Here is a 20,672-nt window from a genome sequence, read left to right on the forward strand (position 1 = left end):
GGCATTTTCTTTTCAATTTCTTTCGTTGTTGGTTCTTATTCTGCTTGTCCCTTGTAACTATGTTCCTTGTGTTCTGGTCTTACACCTTTTTTTTTTTTTTTTATACCTCAGTCTTTGAACAAATTTACCTGGTCGTTGAAGAAATTTACCTGGTAACATTGCTTTAGTTATTATCTGTTTGTGGAGAGTTCCCAGGTCTCCCTAGTCATTGTTTTTTGAAAATTTTAATTCCAGTTTAGTTATATTAGTTTTGGGTGTACAGTATAGTGATTCAGCAGTTCTGTGCATTACTTGTTGTTCATCACAATAAGTGTGCTCGCCATCCCCTTCACCTAGCTCCCCTCCTCTCTGGTAACCAACAGTTCTCTATAGTTCATAGTCTGTTTCTTGATTTGTCTCTTTCTTAATGTTTGTTCAGTTTTGCTATTTAAATTCTACATGTGAGTGAAAGTATATGGTATTTGTCTTAGTCTCTGACTGGCTTATTTCACTTAGCATTACACTCTCTAGCTTTATCCATGTCATTGCAAATGGCAAGATTTCGTTCCTTTTCATGGCTGAGTAATATTCCATTTTGCGGATGTGTATATCCACACACATATATATGCCACATCTTTACCCATTTATCTATCAATGGACACTTAGGTTGCCTCCATAATTTGGGTATTTAAAAAAAAAAGAAAGTAAAAATAGAACTATCCTATGATCTAGTAATCATACAACTAGGTATTTACCCGAAGTATACAAAAACACTAAATCAAATGGATGCAAATATTCTGAAAATGTCTATGCTACGTAGAGTAATCTACATGTTTAATACAATTCCTGTCAAAATACAATCAACTTTTTTCAAAGAAATGGAGCAGATAATCCTAAAATTTATATGGACACCAGAAAAGACCCTGAATAGCCAGAGGAATATTGAAAAAGAAAAGCAAAGTTTACAGCATCACAATTCCAGACTTCAAGCTCTATGACAAAGCTGTATCATCAAGACAGTATGGTACTGGCACAAAAACAGAAATATAGATCAATGGAACAGAATAGAGAGCCCAGAAATAGACTCTCAACTTTATAGTCAACTAATCTTTGACAGAGCAGGAAATAATGTCCAATGGAAAAATGACAGTCTCTTCAACAAATGGTGTTGGGAAAATTGGATAGCCACATGCAGAAAAATGAAACTGGACCATTTCCTTACACCACACACAAAAATAGACTCCAAATGGATGAAAGACCTCAATGTGAGACAAGAATCCATCAAAATCCTTGAGGAGAACACAGGCAGCAACCTTTTCGACCTCAGCTGCAGCAACTTCTTAGAAACGTTGCCGAAGGCAAGAGAAGCAAGGGCAAAAATGAACTATTGGGATTTCATCAAGATCAAAAGCTTTTGAACAGCAAAAGGAAACAGTCAACAAAACCAAAAGACAACCGACAGAAGGGGAGAAGATACTTGCAAATGATATATCAGATAAAGGGCTAGTATCTAAAATCTATAAAGAACTTATCAAACACGGGCGCCTGGGTGGCTCAGTGGGTTAAGCTTCTGCCTTCGGCTCAGGTTATGATCTCAGGGTCCTGGAATCAAGGCCTACATCAGGCTCTCTGCTCAGCCAGGAGTCCGCTTACCTCTCTCTCTGTCTACTTCTCTGCCTACTTGTGATCTCTCTCTGTCAAATAAACAAAAATATTAAAAAAAAAAAAGAAAGAACTTATCAAACTCAACACCCAAGGAACAAATAATCCAATCAAGAAATGGGCAGAGGACATGAACAGACATTTCTGCAAAGAAGACATCCAAATGGCCAACAGACACATGAGAAAGTGTTCCACATCACTCAGCATCAGGGAAATACAAATCAAAAACACAATGAGATACCACCTCACACCAGTCAGAATGGCTAAAATTAACCAGTCAGGAAACAACAGGTGTTGGTGAAGATGCAGAGGAAGGGGAACCCTCCTACACTGCTGGTGGAATGCAAGCTGGTGCAGCCACTCTGGAAAACAGTATGGACGTTCCTCAAAAAGGTGAAAATAGAGCTACTCTATGACCCAGCAATCACAGTACTGGGTATTTACCCTAAAGATACAATTGTAGTGAACCGAAGGGGCACGTGCACCCGAATGTTTATAGCAGCAATGTCCACAATAGCCAAACTATGGAAAGAACCTAGATGTCTACCAACAGATGAATGGATAAAGAAGATGTGGCATATATGCACAATGGAATACTATGCAGCCATCAAAAGAAACGAAGTCTTGCCATTTGCAACAACATGGATAGAACTAGAGGGTATTATGCTAAGTGAAATAAGTCAATCAGAGAAAGACAATCATATGATCTCTCTGATATGAGGAATTTGAGAGGCAGGATGGGAGTTCTTGGGGGAAGAGAGGGAAAAATGAAACAAGATGGGACTGGGGAGGGAGATAAACCATAAGAGATTCTTAATCTCAGGAAGCAAACTGAGGGCTGCCAGGGGTAGGGAGGGAGGGATAGAGTGGCTGGGTTGTGGACATTGGGGAGGGTATGTGCTATGGCAAGTGCTATGAATTGTGTAAAACTGATGATTCACAGACCTGTACCCCTGAGCAAATAATACATTATAATGTTTAAAAAAAAAAAAAAAAAGACCTGAAGAAAAAAATGAAAAAAGCAAAACAAAAAAACAAAGGGATGTATGCAACCCGGGTTTATTGAAGCATTATTTACAACAGCCATCTTTGATTCCTCACAATTTTTCAAGTTTCTGGCCCCTCCCCTAAAAATATTTAATTGGTTTCCAAATACTGTGATTTCTGCCTCTAAGTCTTTCTCTGGTGACTCTCCCTTTTCATCCCATTCCCAGCTTGATTTCTATCATCTCTGTCCCATAATACTGTAATAGTCACATAACTAAACACATTGCTTACCATCTAAACATGTTCTTTCCTGGCATAAATACTGGAACAATCTTCCTAAAGTACAATTTTTTGTTTTTTAAGATTTTATATATATATTTATTTATTTAGGGGTGTTGGAGGGGTAGCGGGAGAAGGAGAGAGAAAGTCCCAAGCAGACTCTGTGCTGAGCTCAGAGCCTGACATGGGGCTTGATTCCATGATTGCAAGATCATGACCTAAGCCGAAATCAAGAGTTGGACGCTTAACCAGCTGAGCTACCCAGGCACCCCAGGCACAATTCCAATTGTAATCTCCCTGTTCAGAAGCCTTGGAAACTGCCCATAGAACAAAGTCTGAATTCAGTTTACATGGAATTTAAATTGTACCATAATCCCAGTTAACTTTGCTAACCTCATATCTTTTCCCATGTAACTCCTCTGTATTTATGCACACAGACCTTCCTGATAGTCTAAGCATTCCCATTTCTTCTGCCAGAAGTAATCTCTCCCTTCTCTGTTTTTGAATTGTAGTATTACAGTCCTAAAATGTTCATTCAATCTGTGTTTTCTTTCTTGAGGACAGGGACTAGATTTTTCCCCTTTATTTATTTATTTTTTAACCTCTTCCATAGCGCCCAGAATAATCCTTTGCCTGTGGTAAGCAGAAATGTTGAAGAATTATTCACAACTGAGGTGATTCAGAAAGAAATTTATTTTCTATTAAAATTTTTGTCATGGGTGCCTGGGTGGCTCAGTGGGTTAAGCCTCTGCCTTCGGCTCAGGTCATGATCTCAGGGTCCTGGGATCAAGTCCCGCTCGGGCTCTCTGCTTAGCAGGGAGCCTGCTTCCTCCTCTCTCTGTCTCTCTCTCTGCTTGCCTCTCTGCCTACTTGTGATCTCTGTCTGTCAAATAAATAAATAAAATCTTAAAAAAAAAAAAAAGAAAGAAAACATCACCTTTAAAAAAAAAATTTTGTCTCATTAGTCAATGGAAATATGTTAAATAAATACTGTTAGTTTTGCGTGTAAGACATAATAAATTCCATCCTTGTTGTTGATTTGTTATTAAAAAATAAAGTTGGGATGCCTGGGTGGCTCAGTGGGTTAAAGCCTCTGCCTTCAGTGCAGGTCATGGTCTCAGGGTCCTGGGATCGAGCCCCTCATGGGGCTCTCCGCTCAGCAGGGAGCCTGCTTCCCCCTCTCTCTCTGCCTGCCTCTCTGCCTACTTGTGATCTCTGCCTGTCAAATAAATAAATAAAATCTAAAAAAGAATAAATAAATAAAATAAAGTTGAAGCACAGCATTTGGGGTTTTTTTGTTTGTTTTCTTCATTGGTATTTTGTCTCTTCCCCCAAGGGGGGAAATATATTTACTTCATACTCTTATAGTTAAATATTAGCTTTTTATAGAGAATTTAAAATTTCTTTCTTTGGCTAGGTGTGTAGTACATGGATTGGAAGTGGAGTTGTCAGTGATCTCAATGACCTCCGTCGAGTGCACAATCTACTTGTCTCTTCTCTGGACAAAGTGCAGGCTGGAAAAGGATCTTCGAGCCAGCTGTACCGAGAGAGTGCCACAACCATGGAAAAACTGGCTGTTCTCAAAGCGTGGGCAGAGGTAACCACAGCCTATTGTTTGTTGTTGTTGTTGTCATTTATTAACATACAGTGTATTATTCACCCCAGGGTACAGGTCTGTGAATCATCAGACAGCCTATTGTTTTTGAACAATTTCTCCATCCATGAGAAAATGTTCCCCTAGTCCTGTAGGTGAAAAAATTTTGGTTTTTTTTGCTTTTTAAAGTGACCTTTGGTATAAAATGCTTTTTGGAAATCTGTTATTTGCTCCATCTCACTGAAATATGTATATTTATGTCTCAAAGAACTTTTTCAAACCTTTGAAAGTTATGTTTGTTTATTTTTTTAAAAGATTTTATTTATTTGTCAGATAAAGAGAGCAAGCACGTGAGGAGGGCAACAGCAGGCAGAGGGGGATGTGGGCTCCCCGCTGAGGAAGGAGCCCGATGCAGGACTCTATTCCAGAACCCTGGAATCATGATCTGAGCTGAAGGCAGACACTTAACCGACTGAGACAACCAGGTGTCCCGAAAGTCATGTTTTTTAATCAGTTTTTTCAAAATTTCTATATTGAGAAAGGGCTCCCTTAACTAGTTACGTGGAAATTAGGCAGCACAAGGTTTGATGATCATAACATCGGTTGTCAGTCATCCAGTTCTTTGCTGACTTGCATTAATATGCTTGACTCACCTACCAGGAAGACTGGTGTAGTTTAGTATAAAAAGCATTAAATGCTGATTCAGAGGCCGTAAACAAGTTCTCTCTCTATAATTTACCGTCTTCTTGACTTTGGTCAAATGGTTTGATCTCTCAGAGCCTCGGGTTTTTGGTTTTGGTTTTTTTTTCATTATAATGTGGAAATAATGTCGTCTTTTTTTTTTTTTTTAAGATTATTTATTTATTTATTTGACAGAGAGAGAGAGAGAGAGAGTAGGCAGAGAGGCAGGCAGAGAGAGGGGGAAGCAGGCTCCCTGCTGAGCAGAGAGCCTGATGCGGGTCTTGATCCCAGGACCCCGGGATCATGACCCAAGCTGAAGGCAGAGGCTTAACCCACTGAGCCACCCAGGCGCCCTGAAATAATATCTTCTTATAAGGCAATGTTTATCAAAGGACATTGTCGCTGGCACTGAATGGAAGATAGATTATTGCTTTCAAAAAATAGATCAGGGCGCCTGGGTGGCTCAGTTGGTTAAGGAACTGCCTTCAGCTCGGGTTATGATCCTGGAGTCCCAGGATCAAGTCCTGCATTGGGCTCCCAGCTCCACGGGGAGTCTGCTTCTCCCTCTGACCTTCTCCCTCTCATGCTGTCTCCCACTGTTTCTCTCTCTCAAATAAATAAATACAAATCTTTAAAAAATGAAATAAATAAAATAAATAAAATATTAGATCAGAGTCTTTTTTTTTTCTTAAAGATTTTATTTATTTATTTGACAGAGAGAGATCACAACTAGGCAGAGAGGCAGGCAGAGAGAGAGGGAAGCAGGCTCTCCGCAGAGCAGAGAGCCCGATGCGGGGCTCGATCCCAAGACCCTGGGATCATGACCTGAGCCGAAGGCAGAGGCTTTAACCCACTGAGCCACCCAGGCGCCCCAAGATCAGAGTCTTATATAACTAAATTAATAATGCACATTTTTGTTGACACCTTTTTCTTTTTTAGGGTAATTTGTACTATAAAGATGTGCACCTCATGCCTCAGCCTTGAAAGCCATCTCATAATTCTTTTACCTGTTTATCTGCCTTTTCTTCATCATGCTCTTCGGATGCCCAGCATATTCTAGATTTCTCTCCTGAAGACCTCTCTTTGCTTATACTCTTTCACTCAGAAAGCTGAGGATATCCATTTTCCATCTCCTCAGATTGTTACCTTGAAATCTTTAGATTTACATGAGTTGGGAACTGTGCTTTTACCTGTTAGTTAATGTTAGTTAAACATGAGTGTGAAGGGGAGACTTTCTAGCTCAGTGCTATCAGTCATGCCCACTTCTGTATCTTCAGCTTCTCCCTCTATGTGCTCACTCTTCTTGCTTGCCTTCCTCCCCACCTAAGTGTATCCTCCTCACTGCTTTCCTTCTCTCCTCTCATGTCTCAGTTCACTGATGGAGTTTCAGTATCTTCACTACCTCAACTCTTGGTCACCTGCTTCTCAGTCCCCCACAATGTGGGGTCATTCTCACTGATGCAGGCTGGCTGGGTCTGAGGACCCAGAGGGGTTCCTGTAGGACCAGCCAACAGAGTCCTTGGGTTTGAGCAGGATCAAAGTCAAACGCAAGCCAAAAGGAAATGAGAGCAGAGCTTATTGAAGATACAGAGACAGTAGATACAGACAGAGCATCTGGGAGACTTGAAAAGGAAAGGAGAGTGAATCTCATCTTTGCTTGGGGCCTGGGATTTTTATTGAGGATGGTGGTCTGGTGTATGTGCCCTCTCAGGCATCCAGGAACTAGTCAGACAAGGAGTGCTCAGGTGTCCTGTGTAAGTCCCTTATGCGCTGGAACTAGGGGTCTTGGTGTCAAGGTGTCTGGAGTCAGTGGTCTTGGAAAACTTACATGATGGCCCCACCCGGTCATTCCTTAGGTGTTGTCTGTTGTGCTGAAAGAATCTGAAGAAGTCATTAAGTGCTTGACCTTTACAAGGAGGATATACAGCATGTGTAAGGGTGGGGGTGTAGATATCAGCAAGAAGAGAAGCAGGAAAAGGACCAAAAAAAGCAGTTTTTCATGAGGTCCCTTTGGTTTCCCTGTGTCATCACCACTCCATTGGAATCATTCTCACTAAAGTCACAAAGGAGAGAATTATCTGTGGCGCTGTGCACTCATCAGTCCATGTTCCTTGGCCTCCCTGCAGCATTTGATATTGTCTCCTCTAGAAGCTCTTTGTTTTCCTTGACTTTTGTGACACTCCTCTCTTGCTTCTCCTCTTTCCTTTTCATTGTTCCTTCTCAACATCGCTTGCTGGCCTCTCTTTGCCTGCCCGCTCTTTAAATGTTGGTATTTTTCTTGTCCCTTTTCCCTCTCTTCGTACTTTATGGGCAACTTTATCCATACCCATAACCTATTGCTTTAACTTGTATATTAAAGATTGTAATTCTGCTTTTCCACTCAGACCTAAATTCCAATCCCATATTTTTAGATGTTTATTAGACATCTCCCCTTGGATGACCCATAAGTACCACACACCCAAGATGTCTTAAAAAAATACTGTGCTTTCTCTTACTTCTTTTATCTTCTTTATCCCAACTACTCGTTCTACCTTCTATCTTCAGGCCAGAGCCTAGTATCAATATTAACTGCTTCTTCTTCAGTCCCCTTCATCTTATATCTAGTCAGTATCTAATTCCTATGTATTTGACTTTGTTAATACTATCTTTGAAGATAATATAATTTTGTTCTGATAATAAAAATACCAATTCACTGCACATATTCAGAATATAGAGAAGAGGTATTATTTTTTAAAAATCTGTAATCTTATCCCCTCTGTAATCTTCTTATCATCCAGAGATAACTATTAATATTTTGGTGTATATCACTATGCATATGTGCACATGTAAGTCTTTATATGCCTTAAAATGTGTGTATCTATATCTTTTTAAAAAAATAAAAATGGAATTTTATTCAACATAACGACTATTTTTTAAATTTAGCAATGGATTACATACACCTTTTGCATATCTATAAAAAAAAAATATTTCCTTTCTTCTGCCCTTGCCTTTAGTTTGAGTCCTCATCATCTGTTACCTGGTCTGTGCAGTTGCGTCCTAATTTTCTTCTGCTGTTAGCCTTCCCTGCCTCCACTGGCAGCTATTCCTGTACAGATTCTCAGCATAATCATTCTAAAATGCAAATTTTGGGCAAAGAATATGAATCAATGATTCACAGAGAGGAAACAAAGCTACACATAAACATATGGAGAAGGTGAAGAAATATAGAAACATTTCCCAGCAAAATTAACATCATTTTTAGAATGATAGTAAAATTTTTCTAAAGAGTGAGATATATCAAAACACTTACTAAAACCAGTTTATCCTAAGGAATATTAAGGATATACACAAAGACCCTGCTATGGTGGTGTTTATTACAATGTTTATTTTTCTCAGAAAAAATGGAAATAACTTAAACGTATGTCTTGATCCCAAGAGATGATGGAATTAAGTGACTAACAAATTTGGTTAAAAGTTATTCACGGGGGTGGAGCGGGCACCTGGGTGGCTCAGTGGGTTAAAGCCTCTGCCTTCGGCTCAGGTCATGATCTCAGGGTCCTGGGATTGGCCCCGCATCGGGCTCCCTGCTCGGCGGGGCGCCTGCTTCCCCCTCTCTCTCTCTGCCTGCCTCTCTGCCTACTTGTGATCTTTTTCTGTCAAATAAATAAATAAAAATCTTAAAAAAAAAAAAGTTATTCACAGGGGTGCCTCTGTGGTACAGTTGGTTGGGCGTCCAACTCTTGGTTTCAGATCAGATTGTGATCTCAGGGTCATGAGATTGAGCCCAGCGTTGGGCTCCACACTCAGTGGGGAGTCTGCTTGGGATTCTCTCTCCTTCTCCCTCTGCCCTTCACTTCTGCATGCCTTCTTTCTCTCTCTGTCTCTCTCTCAAATAAATAAATCTTTAAACAAATTTTTAATTAAAAAAATAAAAGCTATTCACAACACAGTATTATTTAAGACTATGTATATACAACATGTTTAGAATGCTAATGGTATTTTCTTCAAGTTATTTACACTTCTGATTTTTCTATTTTTCTTGTGTAGTGTCTAATAAGAAAGATAAGCCAAACATTGTTTAAAAAGAAGTCTAAAAAATATATTCTCCTGTATTGCTAACAGCAATATAAATTATAGAACCCTTTTAGAAAGGTTTTGGCGGTGTCTGTTCAGAGCCATAAAAATATCTGTAGTCACTGATGCAATAATTCCCTTCCTGGGACTTTATCCTAGGGAAAAATATCTAAAATACAGGAAGGAAGTGTTTACAAAAAGCTTTACTTGGAACATTTTAATGTGAAGAATTATACACCTTTTGTCTTTGAAAATTATATCTTGTTCAGATTCCCAAGGCTGAATCAAGAAACAGAAATAAATACAAAATTTCAATGTAGGGAAGTTGTTAGATGTGTTATGGCTTATCCCCTACAGCCATTAAGAGTAATGACTATGAAGATGCACATTCCATGGGAAAACATTATGATATTTTAATAGATAAAATTAAATACAAAATTCTTTGTACAACAAAATTACAATTTACAAGGATAAAATATAGTAACCTGGAAATTGGGATTTTGAGTAATTTTAAAAACTCCTTTTCAAAACTTTTTATGGTATAATTTTAAAATAAAAGTTCTTCCTGAACTTACATAATATTTGATCTATAAATCCTGCAGTGACCGCTTCCCTTCCTCATTGCCTATAGAGTAAAACCTTCACCTACTTCTGCCTCATATTCTGTGCTCAGTCTATGCTAGTTGCCAAAGCCTAAATATCGGTACAAAAACAAAAATCAAAAATAACTGCAACAAAGAAAAATCTTTAAAGTTATGTTTTAGTAAGTTGCATTTATACATCATTTTGGTCTACCAAGTGGAGAGAAAGGATACAGATAATATATATGTGACTAGTAAATTATATGCGTGGTTCAACTCTATTAAAAAGGCCAGATTGCTAAGTATCACTTAAGAGGCTAGAAGGATATTTATGGAAATCCTTTCTCTGGCCCTTCTCCCATTCCCCTCCAGTCTTTTTCTTTGAATGTGCTGTCTGATGGTGTCTAATAAGTCTGTGAAAGTAGAGGCAGTAAACAGGAAGTTATACCCTAGGACAAAAAAAGAAAAAAGACACACATAAAAGGGGGCTTTGTAAAGTATAACAAGAGAAGCCAGAAACATCTCAGTGAACTCTACTAAAGGAATATTTTGTGAGAGGAATAGTCAGCAGTCAGATCAATAAGAAAAGATTGTCTCCAAAGCAGGTGGAATTATTCTTTGGAGGTTGTCAGGAAACCATGAAGTTATAGATTTTCCAGGGTCTAAACTCAATTACTTTCAAAAATTCAATTGTATAGCAACTTAGATTAAGTCATTTCTTAACATTATGCCTTATTATTTTCTCCTCCTGAATATCTTACTAGGTGTATGTGGTTGCTATGAATATTAAGAAGGAAGCAGAGTCAAAGCCAAAAAGAGCAATGAAAAGTACTGATGATGATGATGATGATTATGGTACCATAGATGAACTACCACCAGATAGTTTAATAACACTTGTGCAGCCCGAACTGCCAACACTCAGTCGCCTGTGGTTGGCAGCATTAAAAGACTATGCACTTTTGACTCTGCCGGCTGAGTTTGCTAGTCAGCTCCCCCCCGATGGTAAGTACTACATTCAGAGTTTTGCCTTTATGGAGCCTAGAGTAGTAATTAAACAAAATGTAGTTGGTGGAAGCTAGCAACAATAATAATCAATAATATTATAGTGTAACTTACCCACCTTGAATTTATAAAGAGAGTAAAACCCCTTAAATTTAATTAATTATTAATAATGTAGTAATCTAGTTTAAGATGTGGCAATGACATTTTAAATTTCTGTAGACTTAAACGTGGCACTCTGTCACTTAGGGCATGTTGTCCATAATTCAAATGCAGCATTAAGCTCCATTTGTTAACCCAAGCAAAAAGTTCTCACTGTCACAGTAATAATTGTATGAGCTAGAGTGCTCTAAATAACCAGGCGTAACAAGTCATTATGCGTAACTATGATGAAGTTGATTTCTGGGCTGGTCAATGTATGCAGGGATGGATGGGGGAGTCCTCAGTTTGGTAGTGAAAACAGGAGTTAAGGAAGAAAGGCAGAGGAAGGAGGAGGAAGAGACAGAGTTCCCTGGCTGGGGCAGGAAGAGAAGGTGACCAGGGTTTTCGGGAGTCTCTGGCAACAGTGAAGAGGAAGCCTGTGACCACAGGGTAGAGAAAGGTGGAGGATCCCCGGTGGCATCTGCAGTAGCGGAGAAAAAGCTGGAAACCCTAGCCCTGGTGAGGAAGGCACAGGCCCTCCAGTTCTGCAGCTGCAGGAAAGACTCACTTTTGGTGGCTTTGTAATAAAGAGAATCTCTTTGGCCAGATTGCTCTTTAGTATGTGCTATGATCTTTAGTATGTGCTGAATTTTGTGTCCCCTCCAAATTCGTGGGTTGAAAATCTAATCCCCATTGTGATTAGCATCAGGAAGCAGGGCCTTTGGGAAGTGCTTGGGTCAGGAGGTGAAACCCTCTGCAATGGGATTCGTACCCTTAGAGGAAAGACCCCACCCACACTGTTCCCTGGCTCCTTCCACCATGTAAAAATACAGCTATGAGTCAGAGACATGGCCCTTACCTGAGCGTGGAGGCAGCCTGATCTCAGACTTCCACCCCTCCAGCACTGTGAGAAATAAATGTCTGCTGTTTAATAGGCCACCCAGTCTGTGGTATTTTGTTATAGCAGCCCAAATGGACTAAGACAGTAAGTAATGAGGATTTTTAAGTTAGTCGTTGATGAATGGTTGACCACTTTCAATAAAAGTAATGGCTTCGATTGGCCTGTTTTACAGGTGGAGCATTTTATACTCCCGAGACCATTGATACAGCTAGACTTCACTACCGGAATTCGTGGGCCCCGATTTTGCACGCAGTGGCACTTTGGTTAAATAGCACAGGATTTACATGTCCAGAGTCTGCAGAAGCAGCAGCAATGCCTGGCTTACAGAAACGTGCTACGCCCGTCAATTTAAACCAGGCATCGGGAGCAATGCCTGGTGCTAAATCTCTGCCAGAAATTAACAAAGACAGAATGCATCTGATTTTAGGTAGGTGTGAACATTGACGTATTTCAAGATGTGTCACTTCTGAAATTCATATCTGTAGGGAAGAAAAAATTTCCTTCTATCCTTTTAGGTTGTGTGGCTGGCCTAAGAATTAAATTGACATAAGACAGATTAACAGGAGAAAAGCATACGGATTTAGTATTTTCAATCTAAAGTAGCCATTAGGCCCAAAAACTATGCCATTTTACACAAAGAACAATAAATTGTGGGGATGTGACCAGACAAAGGGGGTTTGGGCTGGGGGCAATAAATTGTGGGACAGGGATTAGGAAATATATGGGGGAAACTAATTTTAGTAGGTTTGTTTGTACAAGTCTGTTTCAACATTGACTCCCAGTCTTCTCTTCCTGATACGGAGAGAGCACCTTTCTCACAAGAAATGTTGACTTGTTTTTAGGTGGAAAGGGGTCAGAGAACCCTTACTGCATCTGCTGTTCATCAGGTACCTTCAGCTGAAAGTAATCAATATGTCAAAGTGGCATATTTTGGTGTGGCATGTTCTGAACTCCTTCAGATGTTTCATTTTAATGCTATAGAAAAGTTTTATATACCACAGTCCAGAGAAGGAATAAAAAGGAGAGGATTTTTTAAGCACATGTTCTAAATTGTTAACTGAATTTTTAATAGAAAAAGTTAATTATTAAAAACTATTCTAAAAATTTTAGCTGCTGTGTTCACTCACAGAGCAATAGTAAATAATTTTCAAGAAAAAAACTACATTTTTCTTTTTCAATGGCAGATTTTCTTTTTACTTGACACTTAACAAATTGTCTATGAGGAAATAATAAAATGCAAAGTTAAAGCAAATTTGAATAAATCTCAATTTATAATTGCTTTATAGATGCTCTTTTAATATTAATATATTATAGATTCTAATGAGGCTCTTAAGCAGTTTTATATTTTTGGGAGGGAGGAAGAACACAGTTGGTAAGGTGAAATTATAGAACTTGTCAGTAGATCTCATACATGAAAATATGAAAGACTTATAAAATAATGACCTTACCCTTATGCAAATTAAGAATAATTGTTATCCATGATATCCATTATGTCTCCGTAGCTTGCCACTAAAAAATCCTTGTAGACATGAAAACTGTTTGACAACCATTTAATGAGAAGTAATTTTATAATTTACATAAGTTTATTTTTAATGTATTATTTTTTTAATTCCTAAAAATAAAAAATTGAGTATCTTCTTAACTCCATGACCTTGGAACTGCCTCTCTCCCCCAACCTTCAACTTGATTATTAACCTAATTGCAAAGCTACAATCTGTGTTATAAAGTTTTGCAGCTGCGTTTGGTAAGCATTTGACTCTACTTTAAGGTAGCATTAAATAGGTGTTAAAGTAATCTGTAAAAGAATAGAGGAAGAATAGAGAAAAAATCTGATGTCAGAGCAACAAAGTGTTTTATAGTGACAAACGTGTGTTTTTATTATGTACGTCGCAGGTGTGAGCATACAGTTCCTTTGTTCCCCCAGACCTGAGGAGCCTATTGAACATGTCACAGCATGTCTACAGGCCTTACACACCTTGCTCGATTCTCCTTATGCCCGAGTCCATATTGCAGAAGATCAGGTACAGTATATTTCTATAACAGATAATAAATTATACACTTTGTTTTCATACTATTTGTCTTAAGATAATTTTCTCCTGTATGAAATAAATATATAATAAGTATTTAGAATTTTGACTTTATCGTGAATGTTGGATGACACGGCACTGCCAGCATAGAAATAGTCAGTGTATCTTCTTAGATGTGTTTATCGGTAATCAAGTAAAACTAAAAATTAAGGGATGCCTTCAAACCCAGCTAATGATTCTATTGATAAAGGCCTGAAGTAATTTATAAGGCTGTTAAATAAATTATACTACTTTTAAATGTTTGATAATGTTTTATCTCTCATTTAATGAATTTTTTTTGCACTGGCTCAACTATTCATTAACAATTTAATGAATTGCTTTTTCTAATGTACATATGTAATTTAAGAGGACTTTATTCATGTTATAGAACCAAGCTACTGGTGGATTTGTCATTCTTTTTAATTAGAAATTCTTTTCTTTTCATAAGAACCATCTTTTTGGTCACCATCACACCTACAAGGTGGGGTAACTTTCCATAAAACACAGACAGATAAAGAAAGTTGAGAGCATTCATTCTATCAGATTAGTTGTGCACATGACGCTGACCAAAACCAAAATAAAACAAAGCATATGCTTTGTGATTACAAGATTCACTCACTGATGAACTCTTCTTGTACCCCAGCCTTGCAATCTGAAGCTGTTCCTCAGCTAAACTACAGCTTACTGCAAGAAACTTGTGGTTTTTATAAAATTTAAAACTTAATCTGTGAATGAAGAGAGAATACTATGTTTACACTCGCTCATTTTTTTTTAACATAATACATCCCACACCCAACTACCTAGCTTTTTTTTTGGACCAGTAATGTTTTGTTTATCCAAGCACTGCTTTACAACTGAATGGATTCTATTTTTTTTCCTGAGTTGGATCCTATAATTTTAAAATCATCAGTATTATATTCATTTACCCAACAACTTTCACTCTGTGCCTGTCCTGCATCAGGCACGGTTTGAGACTATAGATACCAAAAGTACAGGTACTTTTGATACAGGTACTCCTGATCCAGATACAGGTAGATCAGGATGCTATGACAAATGCTGAGCTAGTAAACGTATGTAAAGTCTGATGACAATAGAGGGAAGGAGCCCTGACATCAAGGAAAGTAAGAAATGGCTTCTCAGTGGAGATGAGGGTTGGATTAAATCTGAAAAGAGAAATTAGTGAGGCAGCACAAGAGGGATGGGTTTTCCTCTCTGGGAGAAAAGCAAATCCAAAGACAAGGAGGCGTGAGAGAACGTGACAAGTTCAAGGACACTACTGTCATTTACTACAGCTGAGACAAATAGAGCATGTGAGAGTTGTTAGGAGATGAGGCTGCGCGACAGGTAAAAAGCCAAACCATGAAGATTCCTGTATGGCCTGTGAAAGAGTCTAAAAATCTGTCTTAAAAGTGATAGGAAATCATTAAAAATGTTAAAATAGAGGAATGACCTGATTAAACTTGTATTTCAGAACATGGTATATATATAGAATTTGATCACCTTTATTGACTTTGTGAAATTGGTCTATAGGACATGATAAGGGAGGCAGGAGGGCCAGTTAAGAAGTTCTTTGAATTTTATTTCTAGAGAAATAGTGAGTTACACTGGCCTAGGAAAACTGAATAAAGGAAGAAAAAAGAGGGCTGGGACTGGAACCTGAGGGTATATTACAAACAGCAAATAAGGATGGAGATGAGGGAAATAAGGAGACTACTAGAGAGGTAGGAAGAGAACTAAGAGAGAACAGAGTTACAAGGGCAGGGGAGAGTTTCACGGATAGACAACAGTCTCAAAAGAACCAGAATCCAGTATATGAAGATAGAAGAGGATCCAGGGAAGGTTACTAGCGATCTCAGACGGAGCATTCTCTTAGTTGGAAGAGTGAGGGGTGAATGTGGGGTGAAGGAAGGAAGCCTCTGGGCTGGGACCAGAGGAAGCACAATAGAGATACAGGACATGGGGACAGAGAAGGTTCTGAGAGGATTTGGGGGTGGGGGGGCGGAATAAACAGGAAAGACCTGAGTGTTTTCCTTACACTGGGAAAGGAACCGACCTAGACAGAGAAACTGAAGACATGTGGAATGCAATCAAGGTCCTTGAAGGATCCCTGGGAGGTCAGGTAAGATAGGACAGGAAGCAAATAAGGAAAGATGAATCAGCCTTGGGTGGAATCTAGACACTTGATCTTAAGGAGAGAGGTAAAGGTAGGTTTGGTTATAGTTAAGTTTTTTTCTTCCTCTTTAAAATTTGAGACAGGTTCATTGGATGGGTTTGATGTGGATGATTGTAAGAGGCTTAAAGTGAGGGACGCCTGGGTGGCTCAGTTGGTTAAGCAGCTGCCTTCGGCTCAGGTCATGATCCCAGGGTCCTGGGAACGAGTCCCACATCGGGCTCCTTGCTCGGCAGGGAGCCTGCTTCTCCCTCTGCCTCTGCCTGACACTCTGCCTGTGCGCCCACATGCTCTCTCTCTCTCTCCCTCTCTCTAACAAATGAATAAAATCTTTAAAAAAAAAAAAAAAAAGAGGCTTAAAGTGAGTGGTGAAAGTTTGTAATAGTTGCTGAGATGAATGGGAGAGGGGCTTACGGGAAGTACCTGGTATCCACAGTAATTTGTTGACTGAAAATTTGTTGGGATAGAATATGACCATTTCTCAAGACTGTTAGATTGTTCTTACTTGTTACAGAGTCATATATATTAATTTTAGTTACCAAATTTATTTATTTTTACATGCATATTTTCTTAGATTGTAATATAATTTTGTCCTTTGAAATTAAGATTAATTAAATTTACCTGTATTAATTTATACTAGCTGATTGGTGTTGAGTTGCTAAGTGTTCTGCACCGCCTCCTATTGACCTGGAACCCACCCTCTGTTCAGCTGCTGGTCACTGGGGTCGTACAACAGATAGTAAGAGCTGCTCAGGATTATCTGCAAGAAAAAAGAAACACTCTAAGTAAGCACTGGAAATTATGCTAATTTGGAAGTAGATCTTGTTTGTACTCTAACGTTTTAAGTATCAGTGCCAGGAAGTTTTTAATTAAAAGTGTAGTCATAGATGTATAAGATTGGCAATTGATTTTGCTTTCATTGGGAAAAACCGAATGAGGGGCACCGGAGTGGTGTACTCAGCTAAGCATCTGACTCTTGGTTTCAGCTCAGGTCATGATCTCAGGGTCATGGGATCAAACCCTATGTCAGGCTCCAATCTCTGCTTGAGATTCTCTCTCTCTCCCTCTGCCCCTCCCGCTTGTGCTCTCTCTCTCAAATAAATAAATCAATCTTAAAAAAAAAAAAGAAGAAGAAGGAAGGAAGGAACCAAATGAAATTGCTGGTAGTCAACTATTTTTCACCTTCAAAAGTGTCAATCTCACATGGTTCAACCTAACATATATGTTCCTCATAATATGAAATACATTCCTAATAAAAATACCCAATAAAAATTTTTGAAGTAAGAAATGGATTGTCCTTTACTTTTAGAGAGAGGCCAGTAAACAGAATTATAGCAAGGCAGAGAATTATTGTGAGAAAGCCATGTGTTGCCAGTTAGACATTCAGTTCTAAGTTCCTTTAAAAGAATTTCTTAGGGGCACCTGGGTGGCTCAGTGGGTTAAAGCCTCTGCCTTCGGCTCAGGTCTCCATCCCAGGGTCATAGGATCGAGCCCCGCATAGGGCTCTCTGCTCAGCAGGGAGTCTGCTTCCTCCTCTCTCTCTCTCTGCCTGCCTCTCTGCCTACTTGTGATCTCTGTCTGTCAAATAAATAAATAAATAAAAAGAATTTCTCAAATATGCTTACTATATAGTTTTATCTACTCTGTGCCATAATTTTTTTTCTGGAAATTTTACCAAATTTTCTTTCATCCAAGATGAAGATGATGTGGAAAAAGAGTCATGTCTTATAGTTGGAGAAGGCGGTGACAGTGGAGGTCTTGTTCCTGGAAAATCTCTTGTGTTTGCAACTATGGAGCTGTTGATGTTCATTTTAGTACGTCATATGCCACATCTCAGTACCAAGATGTCGGATTCACCCAGTCACATAGCCACCAAAACTCGACTGTCAGAAGAAAGTGCTCGTTTGGTGGCAGCCACAGTTACCATACTCTCTGACTTACCGTCCCTTTGTTCGCCTGCTGGTACAGTATTAATCAATGTTTGGAAATGCATTCTATTACAGTAGACAAAGATGAGCTTGCCTTTGATTTTAAGTGCTATTATAACTTATCTTCTTCTTTAGTCTCAAGTATGGAAGGAGAAGTTAGTCTTTTATGGTGTCTTAACCTTTAGGAGCCTATAAAGATTAAGGATTCAAAAAACCAAAACTTGAGATGTTCTTCAGATACATTTCAGACAAACTTCACAAAGGAGATACAACCACAGCTTGAGGCAAGGCACTGGACATTAGCAGACAGACATATGGTGGCGTAACCAAACCTGTTAGTTTCTGATCAGTTTGCCACTCTTGAGTAACTGACCAACCATAAAAACGTCACATGAGTATGATCACCAACTCTTAGGAGGAACTAAAGAAATTATAGCTACAAAGATGATAGTTGTCTGCAGATATCTGAAAAGTACTGGATGGAAATGTAGACTTTCCCTCTATTTATCTGGAAGAGAGAAATAGTATAAGGAGTATAAAGGTAAATTTCAACACAAGCCTATAGATGTGAAAATAATGAGTTCTCTGTTGCTGGAGCTTTGCAGGCCAAGCACAATGGCAGCCTGAGAAAGTGTTGAGCATCTTTCGTGAGGTGGGAGGTTGGATTCAATGCCCTTAAAGTTCTTTCAGCTACAAATTCCAGGATTTTTTCGTTTCTTCTTTGCTTACCCATATAGTCCTTTCTTCACTTGTCCCCACTTGGTTAAGGCTGACTTGAGTACACTGAAGATTGATTACATGTCTTAGAATTGCTACCAGATTCATCAAATTGCTCAGATAATTATCAAAGTATATATGGTAGTGCTTCCCTTCTGTTTTTCTATCTTCTTTTCTCATTTTCATTTGAAAGGCACAACATATTAAATAGAAATATTAGAAATAATAAAAAACGAGGCTACTTGGAAAAAGAAAAGAAATATTCTGTCTTCTTTAAAATAACTTGCTACTTTCTCACTTTCTTTTCCAAACATTGAATTATAGTAATAGTAATGCAGTAAATTTTGCATTAACAACAAGGGAAAAAATAGTATTAAACCAGAATCAATTGTAAAAGCAATTGAAAGAACTGTAATAAGCGAACTGAGTAGTTATGAGGTATCTGATTTGTTTTCACTTCAGGGTGTATGACAATCCTGCCCACGATTCTATTTTTAATTGCAAGAATATTGAAAGACACAGCGATAAAGTCTGCAGATAATCAGGTTCCTCTGCCAGTCAGTGCAGCACTTCAAGGAATTAAAAGCATCGTGACACTCTCAATGGCCAAGACTGAGGACACTCAGAAACAGTGGACAGCTCTAATTCGCAGCACTCTCGCATGCATCCTGGAATATTCTCAACCAGGTAACCTAATCAGGGCTTCAAACCCATAATCTATCTGTTTGTCAATAACTAATTGAATGAGCTTGTCCAAAAAGTGCTTTATAACACCAAATCAACACAGAGAGGTGGTGTGTGTGTGTGTGTGTGTGTGTGTGTGTGTTTGTTTTAGTCACACCTTGCAGATAGGAACTTTAGTATCCCTTTCTGGGTATTTTGTCTCAGCACTTACATACATGTTGGATATATGTAAAAAAGAGACAAAATTTCTGTCCAAAAAAGGACAGAAAATTTCAGAAAATATACTCAGAATCAAATTGATATGTGTTAATATATTTGTTACATATGTTTTCTTTTTAATAAAAATAATAAGATAGGAAAGTTGAAGTATCTTTCACCACCCCCAGCTTATCCTCAAATGAAACCAGTCTTGATTTTGATGTTTCATTCCAGAAATACTTATATATGTAAATAAATTACTTTCTGTATTAATAAATACAGGCATATATTAATAAATATTAAAAATACACATATATGTTAATTAAATGTATATATGAATTCTATATCAACTGAGATAAATAGCCATGAGCCATATATATTTATTTCTTTTGTGTTTTTATTTATTTATTATTTTTAAGATTTTACTTATTTATTTGACACACAGAAGAGAGCACAAGCAGAGGGAGAAGCAGGCTCCCCACTGAACAGAGAGCCTGATATGGGACTTGATCTGAGGACCCTGGGATCATGACCCGAGCTGAAGCAGACACTTAACTGACTAAGCTACCCAGGCATCCCTCTTTTGTGTTTTTAAATTTACACAACTAATGTCAGAGTATATCATTGTACCTGCACATTCTCACTTAAGAATAAGGTTTTTTGAGCTATTAATGTGTACATATAAAACCCACATGTTTCCTTTTAACCTCTGTGTTGTTTCCATCACATGAATTTTTCAGTTACTCATTCCCTTCTCAATTGATATTTCTGCTATTTCTGACTTTTTCCCCATTATAAAAATTGCTGCCGTGAAAATCCTTATAAATTCTTCATACATTTATGCCATGAGATTTTCTGGGTACCCCTAGAAGCTGAATTGATGGCATATTTTAATTTTAATTTTATCAGACATGGCCAAATTACTCTCCAAAGTAGCCATATGAATTTACACATCCACCAGCAGTGTATGATAATCTCTACTTTTCCACATCCTCACCAATACTTGGTATTTCAGACTTTAGGTTCTGGTCAGATTTCTTCTGGTCTTTTAA

At 38.4% G+C, this 20,672-nt stretch overlaps 1 protein-coding gene across 2 annotated transcripts in view; it reads left to right on the forward strand.

Annotated features, from left to right (window-relative positions):
- Window positions 1–20,672, forward strand: part of LOC111158367 (HEAT repeat containing 5B) — a 104,311-nt gene that overhangs the window by 72,184 nt on the left and 11,455 nt on the right. For both annotated transcript variants that reach the window (XM_022520373.1, XM_022520374.1), the window contains 7 exons: window positions 4,325–4,504; window positions 10,581–10,818; window positions 12,030–12,284; window positions 13,751–13,878; window positions 16,734–16,878; window positions 17,789–18,055; window positions 19,201–19,425. In XM_022520373.1, the coding sequence (XP_022376081.1) occupies window positions 4,325–4,504; window positions 10,581–10,818; window positions 12,030–12,284; window positions 13,751–13,878; window positions 16,734–16,878; window positions 17,789–18,055; window positions 19,201–19,425 (1,438 nt within the window). The remainder of the gene's footprint in view (window positions 1–4,324; window positions 4,505–10,580; window positions 10,819–12,029; window positions 12,285–13,750; window positions 13,879–16,733; window positions 16,879–17,788; window positions 18,056–19,200; window positions 19,426–20,672) is intronic.

Source organism: Enhydra lutris, unplaced genomic scaffold (genome assembly GCF_002288905.1).
Source record: "Enhydra lutris kenyoni isolate GAN:26980312 unplaced genomic scaffold, ASM228890v2 scaffoldscaffold59, whole genome shotgun sequence".
Taxonomy (NCBI): domain Eukaryota; kingdom Metazoa; phylum Chordata; class Mammalia; order Carnivora; family Mustelidae; genus Enhydra; species Enhydra lutris.